General features: G+C 39.1%; 1 protein-coding gene across 1 annotated transcript; it reads left to right on the top strand.

Annotated features, from left to right (window-relative positions):
* Positions 1 to 854: 854 nt before the first annotated feature.
* LOC134674938 (poxin-like) lies at positions 855 to 15,573 on the top strand. The gene is made up of 5 exons (XM_063533096.1): positions 855 to 923; positions 9,908 to 10,057; positions 10,593 to 10,706; positions 13,719 to 13,910; positions 15,285 to 15,573. Exons 1-5 carry the CDS (start codon positions 870 to 872, stop codon positions 15,552 to 15,554), a joined length of 780 nt encoding a protein of 259 aa, XP_063389166.1. The 5' UTR covers positions 855 to 869; the 3' UTR covers positions 15,555 to 15,573.
* The last annotated feature ends 107 nt before the right edge of the window (positions 15,574 to 15,680 follow it).

Here is a 15,680-nt window from a genome sequence, read left to right on the forward strand (position 1 = left end):
GGCATCTGAAGCAACCTAACGAACCTATCCTACCTATATATTGATTTAATGTGACTATCGTCAAAACGTTACACAGATTATTACGATCTGCCTGATCTTACGATCGGCCGCCGACATGTACTCGTATACCTACTGTATTTATATCAGAGCATCGTTAATAATGGCGTAAGCTCTATGGCGCTAATAAGGTCTATTTTTTTATACAACATTTGTGAAACTCATGACGTTCGAACTACGAAATGCAAATTAATCATGTTTTTATTAATAACCACGCCATGGTTTGCCCGACTCTCATGTAACTGATGTGATTGTGATTTGTGAGAGACTTGCTCTAGCTAAGTCATTAGCAATCACACCTAGGGTTGCCAACTTTTTTTTGGTGGAATATAGTATTTTCCAGAATAAGGCATCAAAAATATAGTACATTTCAAAAAAATATAGTACTTTTCCCACCCACAAGATGGACGGACGACCTTGTTAAGGCCGCCGGAAGACGCTGGATCGCTGGATGCGGGTCGCTTCCAACCGGTGCGAATGGAGGTCCAAGGGGGAGGCCTATGTTCAGCAGTGGACGTCTTATGGCTGAGATGATGATGACGATGATAGTACTTTTAGATAAAATACTAAACATGAGTGTAATATACGTTTAATCGGAAATATAGTATTTTAGCGTACTATATATTTTTTCAAAAGTATATAGTACAGAGAGCCAAAATATAGTACAATAATATATAATATAGTACGGTTGGCAACCCTACACACCTCAATGAACTACGCAGTAATATTGTATTTAATTCCCCGTTGACATCGGAGACACGTGTTTAGGTAGTTAACACATTAATTTTAACGTTTTGCTTCACAATAGTGAGATGCTGAAATCATATTTCTATTTATTGGTTTGCGCTGTGCCCGCGTTATGCAAGGTAAGTTTTCTTTAAAATTAAGTAAAGGATTTGCTACTTACTTATGCCGGCTACACACGTTAACTATAAATCATAGCGATTTAACTGTGCAGTCCGATTTGCGCAGTTTTATCTACCGTGTGTATGACAAATCGTTACGATAATCGACAACGATTTGTCATACACACGGTAGATAAAACTGCGCAAATCGGACTGCACAGATTAATCGCTTCGATTTATAGTTAACGTGTGTAACCGGGGTTACTTTTACTTTTACCTACTGTCAACTAAAGTATGTGTAAAATGCCTCATCATTAAGTTTTCCTTTTGTACCTACATGATTTCTTTCTTTTGTGCACTTATATTAATCCTGACACTACGATTGTAAGGTCGTCTTCCTAAAGTGCCTGATGTTTTTGGTTTTTCTAGGCAGAGCCAGAATGATTCCCTAATCTAACTCCATGTATTGCCTATACTAGAACATACCTACCTATAGGCATAACTACCGATTTCTAAAGCCCCAAATATACATTAGAGAAAATACGAGGCCTCCAAGAAAATAACCACTAAATTGGTCCACGGCAATTATGTACCTATAACAATTAAATACCAGCGACACATGTCCGCATTTTCCAAGCATTCGTGTTAGAGTTAGACCAAGATAAGTCTGCAACGGTTTTGATACCACACGCAGAGTGCAAGCGTTATTCTAAACGTCAAACTTCTATGAAATTTTGACGTATTAAATAACACTTGCACTGCGTGTGCTATCAAAATAGTTGCAGACTTAATCTTGGTCTAACTCTAATGGAATTTGCACTCACCAGCAATGCTTGAGTTCTGAAGACCAGAACTATGACCTTGAATGACACCACGCATGTGTCGAGTCTAAAATCGTATACCATTTGTTGCATCGTCTGTAGAAGCCTTTTACTACATTACTACGATTCGGACCGTTGCCGGGGATCTTGGACGACCATAGACATAGACAAAATTCTCCGAAAACGCCTTATATAAACGCTTGACGTTAACTTTCGAATTCTATTTCTACGGACAATTTGGGTCGAGACGTTCTTCGCTAAAGTTAAAAAACGTGTTGTAGTTAATCTTTAATACTGTTTACAGTTTATATAACTAGTGAAATAGTGATACTGATAGTGACTAGTGTAGTGGTATTTTGATGAACACGTATTGTCGTGTGATATTGATATTTTGATACCAAGTAAACTAAACACTTGTTAATTATTAGGTACGACAGAACAAAAGTTGGTAAGTTAAGTTTGTTAATTTTACTTACCTAAATACCTACCTAAATGTTCAATTGTATCCTCTAGCAAAATGAAATTTTATTTTGTCAACACAAAGTACAAATTAGAATGGAACCGGAGACCTTTTTATATGTCTCTGGGCGGTTAGAGGGTATGGCACTAGGTATGAAAGAATGCGCCTGCTGATAATTTCGTGGCAATTCAACACAACACACTTAGGTATAATCTGGGTATAATATAGTCAAACCATTTTATCCCCTGACTATTCCTCCTTTATTCCTCTGATTGCGAATTGTTAAAATATATAATCTCCCTAAACCATCCATATTAGTATAGCTGGTCAAGCAAATCTTGTCAGTAAAAAAATGCGCGAAATTCAAATTTTCTATAGGATGATATCCCATCGCGCCTACATTTTTCAAATTTGCCGCCTTTTTCTACTGACAAGATCTGCTTGACCAAGTATACATGTTAGCTACTTAAACTCACTCCTATTTGTCTATGCTCAGAACCTATATATAAGTCTATGGTCTTTGACATCTTCCCCTTTCCTTCCCGTCATGGCCTCCGTCAAGATATCTATGTATCGCTCTGTCCAAATAACCTGATTAAAATGTAGTTAGTGTTTCGTAATTTAATTAATTGTGTTCGTCTGTGCCGTACAATGTAAAAATCTTTCTTCGACTCTTTTTAATAAAAGAAATAGAAGAAGCTCCGAGGTTTCATTTGTGGTGAGCGGTCCACGCGCCTTTCCTGCAACTTCTACAAAGCTCCTACGTAAGTTGCTAGATCTGCCGGCCCATCCAGGGTCTGCAGGTCTCTCACGAATAGCTTGGGAAGACCCTAGGGGTCAAATTATCGTAGGCGCGCATTTTCACTTTAAAGTATAAAACTTAAACTTGTTTCGGAAAACCATTAACTTTTGGGCTAACTATTTCTACTCAGCATTACGAGAACTATCGGTTACTAAGAGTAAGAGGAAAAAAATAAGTGTCCCAAGAAAAGTCAGGACCCCTATTCGACAAGCGACGTTTGACGTATCGTGTTGATCTCCCGTTGATGTGGGAAAAATCATAAGTTCTCGAATACGTACAATGTCAAAATTTGACATTAACAATCCACAGTTAGGGTGACAAGCAAACCAAACCGAACCACTCTTAGTTTAGAGTTGAGTTTTGGCTGTACCAAATGATATTATCCACCGTTGATGGAATCAACACTCAGTATGCAATAAAATCAACTGTTGATTTGACGTGGATGCGAAATCTGACAGTTGTACATTTGGCCCCAGTTTTGTGACTGTGATTTTTAGGGTTCCGTACCCAAAGGGTAAAACGGGACCCTATTACTAAGACTCTGCTGTCCGTCCGTCCGTCCGTCCGTCCGTCCGTCCGTCCGTCTGTCACCAGGCTGTATCTCACGAACCGTGATAGCTAGACAGTTGAAATTTTCACAGATGCTGTATTTCTGTTGCCGCTATAACAACAAATACTAAAAACAGAATAAAATAAAGATTTAAATGGGGCTCCCATACAACAAACGTGATTTTTGACCAAAGTTAAGCAACGTCGGGAGGGGTCAGTACTTGGATGGGTGACCGTTTTTTTTTTGCTTTATTTCTGTTTTTTTTTGCATTATGGTACGGAACCCTTCGTGCGCGAGTCCGACTCGCACTTGCCCGGTTTTTTTTCTTTATTTAAATCAATAGTCCTCGTGATTCTGAGCCGAAATAAAATAAGTCAAATAACCCATAAGTTGTTGGTTTTTCGAAAAAATAGTAAACGCCGGCACAATTTTGTTTTCACCACACCAGCCTTACTTTGCACTTTAAAAACTGATAGCAAAGTTGCATTTTATTCACATGTGAGGCAAAGTAATCAAATGCAAATTTTGAGTGGTTTTCTTATGTTTGCTGATAGAATTGACTTTTAAACGATGATTTTGGATGATACATATTTAATTACATTCATTTGGATTTGATTTTGTTTGATATTTTACATTTAGTATTTGCTTCGGGTTGGTGTGGTGAAAAATTTTGTGTTTCACACGGGGGCAAATTTTGTTTAACCCTCGTGCTTTGAAACCCTCGCAACGATTCCGTAATTCGAACCACTCGCTACGCCCGTGGTTTAATTTTGCAATCTTTTGCTTGCTCGGATGTCAATATTAGCATGAGCGGTTAAGCAACAACTTTGCCGCCTTGTAAAACAAATACCGTAAAACGGGGTGAGTAGGTTTCGCGGGGAGAGTTGGGTTATGAATGGGGAGAGAAGGTTTGAGAGGGGGGTGAGAAGAGATTTTAAGGCTACTGCTACAAAAATAATGTATTCCAATTTAAAATGGGGCTATAGTAAATATAGTAATACGCATAATAAAAAAAAATCGATCCAACAATCTTCCAAAATCACCTTTGTATGAAAAACCCTCTCACCCCAAATACGAGGCACTACGGGGTGAGGTGGGTTTTCCTCTTTATCGTTAAAGTTATAAAATGGAACTACCCAAAATAAAATACAAACGTCAGAACCACTTATTATATATGTCGGCGGCCGATCGTAAGATCAGGCATATCGTAAAATTCCTAGGCATATCGTGAAACGTGAAAATCTTTGACTCGATCCCTGAGTCGACGGAGCCCCGCTACGCTGCCCAAAAATAGGAGCCCTCCTATTTTTGGGCAATTTGCCCTTCGGGCATCTGAAGCAACCTAACGAACCTATCCTACCTATATATTGGTTTAATGTGACTATCGTCAAAACATTACACAGGAACATTACGATCTGCCTTACGATCGGCCGCCGACATATACACCATTCAGTTTTCACATGTAAAAATAAAATTTTATCGAGGTTTGACAGTCAAATTTCACCCAACTCACCCCATTTTACGGTAACTAATGAAAACCCCAGGCACGAGTTCGATCGGAGTCAGCCAAAGTAGTAAGTTGAATGCTCTTGAACAAAATAAACGACCCACGGCGAGCAGTAGATAGAAACTATATATTATTATACTGCCAGTTTTTATATTCCAGTAGTTATTTAACTACTACGACACGACACGACACGACAGTTACACACACACACACACACACACGACAGTTGGTAGTTAGTTAGTGTGTATACGACTGTTTATTTGTTCTAATAAATTTGCTACCTAATCACCCTGTTGTTGTAGGATACTAGAATAACAGATCGTCCGAGATGACAAATTGTGGCATCATAAGAGCGTTTTCATATTGCCCCATCCGATATCGAATGTCAGATTATGACCTCAAAGAATCAACAATTTAAAAAGCGCCTTTTTATTTTTATTTCTTGTTCAAAATATAACCTTAATCAATCAATCAATCAATCAATCAATTTATTTAATTCAGACCATGTCCATAGTGTTAGTATACATTCCCTTAATATTATGTTAGTACTTAAACCTATACAAAATTATAACAAAATTAATAAATTATAACAACTTATATACTAAGCCTCTGGAGCCCATATGTACATCGTCCCAGTGTTTCCAGAAGGCGCAAGCAGGTGACTCTAACACTAGGCGCAAGAGGCTGTTGGAACTGTCACGCACGCGACGCATCAGAGAGCAGAGAGGCAGTTCTATTGCGTATTATCGCACCGAAGCTGTCAGTGTGCGCCTCCGCGAACATTCCGGACGCGCTGCAAAAACGAGGCAGTCCCAACAGCATCCTGAACCCATTGTTGTACTGGACGCGCAGGGCATTGAGGGCTCTTTTAGTATAATTTGTCCACAGGCTGCACGTGTAAAGGGTCTGGCAAAACGCTTTAAATAGCGTTAACCATGAAAGAAAAATCTTGATGCCATATATTTGGGCACTTTCTAGCAGCTGTGTTTCTTCAATGACCATCCGACATCCGATATCGAAGAGACCGGCCGGCGAACATTCAATTGTATATATATACCTAACTTGTTATCGTAGATTACTTAAAAGTAATTGCCCTCATGAATTCGGCTTCACCTGCATCGGGTCAGCCGCTATCAGCCGCTGATAGTGATAACACTTGTTTATCAATCTCAGCCGACGCCACACGTATCTCCAGAACAAAAACTATCAAACTTGTTCGACATTGAGCTAAAAAGTATACAGGTTAGTGCTTAACATTTAAAATTCAGCTATAGTCGGGCCAAGATACATGGTATTTCACAAAGTTTGGCAATGTCATCAGTCGTCTAAAGAAATATGACTTGTTTTAATAAGTAATGAGACTACCTTAAATTGTTACATTCAAATCAGTGCAAAGTTAGCTTAGGCGGACTCTAATAACGTTCTAAAAGTTAGTTTTGTGTAAAAGAAGGAAAATCTCGATTGCTAGACATAACGAACGTGTAACGGTAACGTCTTTATTAAACCATTTTAACCATTTATATTTTAATTAACACCAAAAGTTTCATGTAAGAAATTCTAAATGCTATAACTAGGGAAGATAGGTACTTACATTTAGGGCTATATGTACCAGCCATATGGGCTATATGGGTTAGTCACCCGGGGTTTACCGGTTACACCTGGAGTTACCATGTTTACCAGTACAACTTGACGCAGGGTTAACGGTTTAATTGGTTAACCCCGGTTTAGTGGGATCTGCAAGTGGCGTTTAGAGTATTTCCCAATTTTGTCCTAAGTTAAAGGTGACTTTGAATTCTGCCATGCTTAAACAAAATACAATGCAAGCGTTAATTATATAATTCGTCCCAGTAATACCTATACCTATACCTACTTTATCATTTATCTACCGGTACGTAAATTGTTACTACGTCAACAAAAGTTGACATAAATATTTGTATGTTATCGGTCAAGGTTTTTTAACATCTGTAGTAAATAAGCGTACAGCTTCGTACTCATCGTAACCGGTCGACAACTCCAGGGTTGTTATATGCGCGTTGCCGATCCTATTTTCACTTTTACAACATCAATGACAACTTGTTATTAACAAGTATACAAGTACTTAGGTAGTATTTTTTATTCCTTCCTTTTTATTACCTAAATATACGTCTCTCCATCAATTAAGGGAAGATGCGTAAAAAACACTTAACAAAAAAACAAGTAACTTCACAAAACAATAGATCATCAGCATCATCATTGGCCTGTAACCTCAATAAGATGATGGTTTAAACAGCTTCCATAAGAGTGCGGCACTTCCTCAAATGACTATTAAAAAGATAATAATTATTAAGATAAAGTAGGTATAGGTGGTCAAGCAAATCTTGTCAGTAGAAAAAGGCGCGAAATTCAAATTTTCTATGAGACGCTATCCCTTCGCGCCTACATTTTTCAAATTTGCCGCCTTTTCTACTGACAAGATCTGCTTGACCAAGTATATGTACTAAGATTTGGAAGTGTAGGTAAGTGTGTGGAAGTGTGTGTCAAAGAAATTAAAATAAATAAGTGTATGAAATATAGGTTTAAAATATTCCAACGAGTCGCAAGGATAAGCAAACGATATTCTTTAGGCATCGCCGGATACAGAATCCATTCTGCAAAACATACAGTAGCATTACTTAAGAGCCCATCAACGTGCATACTAGCGCCACTGCTAAATAATCTTTATTATTTAAATTTAACGAAATATATTTAAACAAAGGGGCCGCTACGTACTGTATTTCGTATTTAAGTACCTTTTGAATACATCCAACTAGTTTTTACACGACTGCCCAAACAAAAAGAGTGTATTGTTATGTTGCTGGATTCGTCGATTCATAAACTCGAAAAAAAAAACGGCTGTTTTAACTTTGGACGCACTCTCAACTCTTAAGTCATAACTACATACCTTGGTACCGTCCATGCATTTTATTAATGTTAAATAAGTTAGTACAATAGAAGATACATAAACAGTAGGTAATATTTCACCTCTATCATATCGAGTCGCTATCAGCTGATTGGTCACGTCACAGGGGCTGTGGCTGCTTGCATGATGGATGAGGTAGGTAGCGGAGGCAGTTATAAAGTTGACCCAAAAATTTTTTATTAAGCTATGAGCTTAATCATATATGTTCCTTGAGTAATTCTAAGCATTTCAAGCCTGGGAGGCAATAAGAAATGTGTGTCTACTCGGATTTGTAATGGATTCAAACTTTCAACCTCTTTTTAACCCTGTTAGGGAATGAATTTTACAAAACGCTGAAATTACTTTTCCTGTCTTTTAATAATATCCCCAAATACAAAGATTCAAGTCCCGCGTTCGAAAAATTTTTTGATATCCATACAAACTTTCAACCCCTTTTTCACCACCTTAGGAGATGAATTTTCAAAAACGCTGAAATTAGTTTTCTTGTATGTTTATAATATATCGTTTTACGAAGTTTCAAATTCCTAGCTTAAAATAAAACTTGAACCCCATACAAACTTTCATCCCCTTTTTAACCCCCTTAGGGGTTGAATTTCCCAAAATCGCTTCTTATCTCTTGTACACTTTATACATGTAATCTAGTGTGCAAATTTCAACTTTCTATCTTTTGTAGTTTCGGCTCCGCGTAGCAAAAATCTCCAACCAAATTTTTCACCTTTTTACGTTTTTCTTGTAAAATTACTATGAAACTGAAAAAAACAAATATCAGCAATGAATTCTACGTCTTTGGTTTATACGAAAATGATACCAAACTTGCCCAAGTACCCACCAGGATCAGAATAGATATTTTTTAAAGATGACGGGTGGCGGCCGTCTTTGTACCCCACCCTCCCCCCCACCCCAGGCTAGAAATGCTTAGAATTACTCAAATATCAGATGTGATGAAGCTCATAGCTTAATAAAAAATTTTTGGGTCATGTATGGCAGCGTTACATAACTGATTCCAGTAAGGTACTTAGTAAAAACCTTAGTAATAATCACAAACATGTACGTAAATGTACAGACAACAAAAGCGGAGAAATAAAAAATCCTCAAAATCACCTCACGTAATTAATGGACGCCCCTTAGCAGATTACGGGCGTAAAGTAAGCGTGACCCGACATGTTCTGCTAGTTTTCATAGTACACTGTTTCTGCTATTGCACACTAGATGTCGCTGTACCGTCCGCAAACTGGCTAACGGTTTGCTATCGTAAAAAAGCCACCATGTTACTCGGAATTTACTGCATTTCAAGGTGGTTCTTCTTGTTGCGGATAGCACACCGCCATCTTTTGGTTAATCGGCATAAATAATCGTATTTTTGTAGTCTGCGTCAGTGACGCTGACAATTATAATAAAAACTAAATAAACAAATCGCTAAATTTGAAGTTTATCCGGTTTTGGTTTTGTTCTAGATCTAAACCTGCCTAAACTAAAATTGCGTTGTTATTTTGCATGTATAATTTTTATTATATGTATATATTACTTACTAACATACTTATATGGGTTATAAATGCCTGAAATAAATGATTATTTAATTTAATTAAGTTTCAATACTCATCATCATCATCTCAGCCTATATGTATACGTCCCACTGCTGGGCACAGGCCTAGCCTTTTAATTTGTAACACTTAATTATGTACATGACAATGCAATATTGAATAAATTACTAAATGACTAAACTTATACGAAACTAATGATCTGGTCGACAAGCCGACTAACCGGCCATTCGAGCGCCGATTAGTCGGCTAGTCGGCCAAATCAATAGTCGGTACATCACTAATTAATATTTACTTACACCACGAATATTTGAGTTTGTTATGGACGAAATTTGTAAGCTTTTGGACTATTGTTGAATGGTAATACAATATTTATTTATATTATTCAGATCAAGATGGCGAAGCGCACTGTGCTGAACGAGGCCTACAAGGGCCTGGTGGAGTCCATGTCGATCCCGGTAGAGCTGCATGAGCGCGCTGGCCGCAAGTTTGCCAGCTTCGGCGGCGTTCTGCCGATACACTGCGCTACTGAAGAACAGGTACTACTAGCGCCCTCTTGTGGCGAGTAGAAAAACTAAATGGTGGCAATTTTAATATAAAACCAAACAAATCCTATAAAGCGTGAAATATTATGTGTCCATTTTTGTCTCGTCATAGAAAAATAAATAAGCATAAAGTGTTCACTCCATATAACGACAAGAACCTATTTATAAGAAGTTTATAATAAGATTTAACTTAATAATATTAGCAATGAGTTTTACCATACATCCCATACAACTTAATATTATTAAGTTAGAAAACTCATGTACGTATGATGAAATTGATGTAGCCTAAAAATGCTTGAAATATTTTGCGTCAATTTCGGTTTTGCTGTATGAGTGCCCTGGTCACAAGTAGGTATGCCAGCTTCAGCGGCGTTCTACCTATACAATACACAGCGCTACTGAAGAACAAGTACTACTAGCGCCCTATAGCAGCGAGTAGTAAAACTAAACGATATACAAACAAAATGAAGATTATTAATGCTTGATATATTATGTGTATATTTCTGTTCACCCTTATGTTTATGTACAGGTATTGGAGTTGGCGAAGACGACCCACCATTACTGCGATGTGTTCACCAACGAGGTGTTGGCTCCGCTAGCCGAGTTAGCCTACGTGCGTCTAGACGAGAATACTGCTGAAAAGGTCGGTTTTTGTGGGGCTCGGCTAAACTATACTGCTGTAGTATGCACGGTAACGATATAGATATACAGTGAAACCTGGATAAGTGAGATCTCAAGGGGCGAGCAAATTTGTCTCACTTAAAGAGGTTTTCCACCTACCCAGGCTCCCAGTTAGCCAGGTACAAATAAATTTCTGTCTCATTTACAGAGGGTTCCATTAATAGAGGTGAGAATAGAGTATATTTCAGTTATAGAGGTGGTTAATAGGGTATTTAGTAATTTGTATCTTTAAAAATAAATAAGGTAAAATAATCCTTGTCCCTAAATATTTTTTTAGTCTGTTTAAATATTTCTTTGAATTAATTTTGAATGATTCTCCAAAGGATAGATATTTCAAAATTAAATTAAATTTGATATGGACTTCAGTGCGTATTAGAAATTTAATAAATGAAAATTTATTTTTTCGTGTTACTTATCAAAATTTCAGTTTTCGTTTCGATAGTTTTAACTACTTACATAAATTAACTAAATCAAACTTGAAGTTGTTTAGACACAACTAGGCAAATGCGGAATTTGTGGATTGACTAAGAGTTAGTAAGAATACGGAAATTGTTCAATGAAGTCCAAGTTAGAGAGGTCATAGATTGACGTTATCTCAGATACAGAAGTCAATTCCCTATAAAATTCCAAAAAAACAATTAGGAAAATGTAATCTTATAAATATAGTCTCAGTAAAAGAGGTAAAATACACTCTCTGTCTCAGTTATAGAGGTAAATGTGACTATAAAATCACAATAATGAATCCCAGTTATAGAGGTTCGTTTTTTCTCAGTAACAGAGGTAATTCAGTGCTAAAGTGTCGGGACCGCACCATGAGTCCCAGCTATAGAGGTTTCTCACTTATCCAGGTCCCACTTAACCAGGTTTCACTGTACCTACATCTAAAAGTAAACAAATACCTACTCTGGGTCTCTGGAGTTGTTTAGTATGACCCTATATTTTGATACATCCCGTGAAATATGGCGAGTTTAGGCTCATTAGAAAAATCTCGAATTACTTGTTAAAAGTACAAAGTTTCCCAGCCAGATTTTTGTATTTCAATCGCTTGTTTTTGTCACTCGAAAATCGGTGGAAAACAGCGAAATGCTACTTATTTTTTGAAATACAAGTGATCGAAATTGAGGATGTAGTGGTATTGACCACTCGTTTTCAATTCTATTAGTAAAATTTAAATGTCTAGTAGTGCAGATATCCTGAACGAAATCGAGCGGTCGAAATCGAAAATCCCCTGTGTTCTAATATAGTTGTTGACACTAACAAACACTCAAGTTGGAATCTGTATTTCAAAATGGTTGGCTCATGTCTAGTATACATTTTTTTACAAGCCTATAAGGTGTCCCACTGCTGGGCAAAGGTTTCCCCCTAGACTTCCAATCCTCCCGATTAACTGCAGCATCCGTCCTCTGAGGACCGTTTTTGAATCTCGAGCGTTCCATTTCGTCACTCGAAAATCGGTGGAAAGCAGCTAAATGCTGGCATACCTCGAAGCAAATGATCTGCTCAGTGACCGTCAATATGGCTTTCGCCGAGGTCGGTCTACTGGGGATCTTTTAGCGTATGTCACGCACTGCTGCGGCGAGGCCATCGAGAGGAACGGTGAAGCGCTTGCTGTTTCACTGGACATCTCGAAGGCCTTTGACAGGGTTTGGCACGCAAGTCTCCTTAGCAAGCTTCCTGCTTACGGCATCCCTGCTGATTTTTGTAGCTGGCTATCTGATTTCTTGAGTGAACGGTCGATCAGAGTAGTTATTGATGGCTGCTCTTCGGACCTCATGGCCATTGACGCCGGTGTTCCTCAGGGGTCTGTTCTCTCCGCAACCCTTTTCCTGCTCCACATTAACGACATGCTGCAACCCAGCATTGTAGGTTATGCAGATGACAGTACGGTTGTTGAGAGATATTTGACTAGTGCAAGGGACAGCAGGGAGGATATACGTTCACAGAGAGAGGCCATGGTTGAGCGAATGAACTTGACCCTTAGTCTCGTTTCCCAGTGGGGTGATGACAATCTGGTCACGTTCAATGCCTCCAAAACGCAGGCGTGTCTATTTTCCGCAAAACGGAGTCCATTCGACCTGACTCCTTCTTTCCGGGGTGCATCTGTACCTATTACCGACAGCCTGGAACTCCTCGGCATGGAGCTGAGTTCAGTCCTCAGCTTCGGCAGCTTCATTGAGTCTAAAGCACAAACTGCGGCCAGAAAGCTGGGCGTCCTAAATAAGGTGAAGCGATACTTCACACCTGGACAGCTTCTAACACTTTACAAAGCTCAAGTCCGGTCGTGTATGGAGTATTGCAGCCACCTGTGGGATGGCTCAGCTAAATACCAACTCGCCGCTTTGGACTCAGTGGAGCGCAGAGCCAGGAGGATGATTGGCGACAAGAAGCTAACGGCTAAGCTTCAGACTTTGGCCCATCGGCGGAAAGTCGCCAGCCTGTCGGTATTCTACAGGTTGCACTTCGGGGAGTGTGCCCAAGAGCTACACGAGCTCATTCCACCGTCCCCATTCTACCATCGGACTTTTAGACGCACGGCCAGTTTCCATCCTTACTTGGTAGATATTCCGTCAATTCGCACTAAGCGCTTTGCTTCTACTTTCCTTATGCGCACTGCCAAGGAATGGAATTCCTTGCCGGCGTCTATATTTCCGTGCTCTTATAACCCGGCAACCTTCAAATCAAGAGTGAACAGGCACCTTCTGGGCGAGCTCGCTCCATCGTAGGCCACGTCTACGCCTCGGCTAGTCTGTGGCCATGAGTAAGCCCATTCATAATAATAAAAAAAAAATGCTAATTTTTGAAATACGAGCGATAGAAATTGGGAATCGAGTGGTATTGACTACTCGTTTTCAATTCTATTAGTAGAATTTAAATGCCGGGTACTGGAGATATTATTGAACGAAATACACGAAATCAAGTGGTAGAAATTCAAAAATCGGCCCCCATCGCCTTAAATGATTATTTTTTGTGGCAGGTGTTCATAAACCGGAGCAAGCGCATCCTGCTGACGTCGAGCGACGGGCAGCTCGCGCAGTGGCGCTGCGCCCCGAGCTTCGAGTCCGCCAACCTGTACCTCGCGGGCGCGCCCGTCGTCAACCAGGAGGGCGCGCTCGTGTCCGTGGTCACTGCCAGGAGGGGCAAGCACTATGCCGTCTCTTCCTTTGAGGTTAGATAGATAATCCATACCAGACACATATATAACTCCGTTTAATTCTAAACGCAAAACGAAAATCCAAAAGGACGTAACTCCACAAAAAAGAACTACTAGGGTCATCTAGTGAACTGAGAGCTAATTAAACTGTCAGCTACAAAAGTTACTTTGACATTCCGCCTCCATACCCTATATCCTCTCTGTCCATACTTTATTAATATTATAAAGGCGAAAGTGTGTCTGTCTGTTACCTCTTCACACTTAAGCCGCTGAACCGATTTAGTTGAAATTTGGTAGATAGTTTGAGTCCCAGGCAAGGGCATATAATTGAAGTAAGCAATGCGCGAATCGAATGATTGCTATTAGCATTATCTAGGCGCTATACCTACTATAGCTGCTGTCACTAATTCCACGCAGGCGAAGCCGCGGGCAAAAGCTATAGTTCGTTTTTTTAGCATTTGAAATAAGGTAAACAATCTTGATGTGTCTTTTAATTGAAAAACACATTTAAAAAATAAGTTACGGCAAATATGTAACATTTATGAATCTAATACGATCATTTATATTCTTCTGCTTTCATAAGTAATCGTTATTGATTTTTAAAAAGCGTTTTTCAATTAAAAAACATGTCAAGATCGCTTACCTTCTTTCAAATTCTTTCTAATGCTAAAAAAACGAACTATAGTATTAAGATATTTCTGTCGTTCTATACGCTTTACTAGCTGGCATATCATACCCGTACCTACTGTATCTCTAATCAAGTATCTAATATTTCATTGATTCCATATATGTTTGTAATTGTATTTTGAAAGTTTGGTTATTTTTATTACTTGTAAAAAACTTACATGTACCTAAAAGTGCCCCTGTCGCATATTTGCTGAATAAGTGTTTGATGTATGAATGTGTGGTCTTAGAGTTAGACCGCAAAAAAGTCTGCAGCAATTTTGATAGCCCACGCAAAGTCAAACTTCTATGAAATTATGACGTTTAAATAACACTGGCACGGCGTGGGCTATCAAAATCGCTGCAGACTTTTCTTGGTCTAACTCTAGCTACTTATCGTTGCCTCAAGTCGCAAACCTCTTACGTCCTTCAGCTCAGTTCTGTCTGTCACGGCCCTGACAAGTTAGCCGCCAACTTTACCTATAGTTCGTTTTTTTAGCATTAGAAATAAAGTCTCTCTTCTTGATCTCTCTCTCTCTCTCTTTTTTTTTTGTTTGAATCTTGATGTCTTTTAATTTTTCATTTATATTCTTCTGCTTTCATAAGCAGTACTTTTTGATTTTTAAAAAGCGTTTTTCAATTAAAAGACATGTCAGTATCGCTTACCTTCTTGCAAGTTCTTTCTAATGCTAAAAAAACGAACTATATATTTTTCACTTCATCCAGGGCGAAGGCGGTTACTTCGACACGACCCTCCCTTGGAAGGTGCTGGACTCGCCGGGGCTCATCTACGGCGACCAGAGCTTCCCCTCGCGCGAGGCGCTGCGCAGCCACGTGGCCTTCCTCCCCCCCGCGCACAAGGCGCCGCCCTCCCCTCCCACCCCCGTGCTGCACCGGAGCGCCACCCCCCGTATAGCGTTGGTTGCCGGGAACGGAAGACAGATGGCGCATATTTATTTGCAAGGAGTGCACGCTGATGGAGTTGAATATTTGTAGGTAATATTGGAAGAAAAATACGCGAACTCAGTAACAGTACATGAAAATGAATTTTTATGGGGTTTTTATATTAGATTGTATTTTTATAGAAATCTTTCATGTATTTTTTTTTACTTAATCATTATT

Source organism: Cydia fagiglandana, chromosome 20, assembly GCF_963556715.1.
Source record: "Cydia fagiglandana chromosome 20, ilCydFagi1.1, whole genome shotgun sequence".
Classification (NCBI taxonomy): domain Eukaryota; kingdom Metazoa; phylum Arthropoda; class Insecta; order Lepidoptera; family Tortricidae; genus Cydia; species Cydia fagiglandana.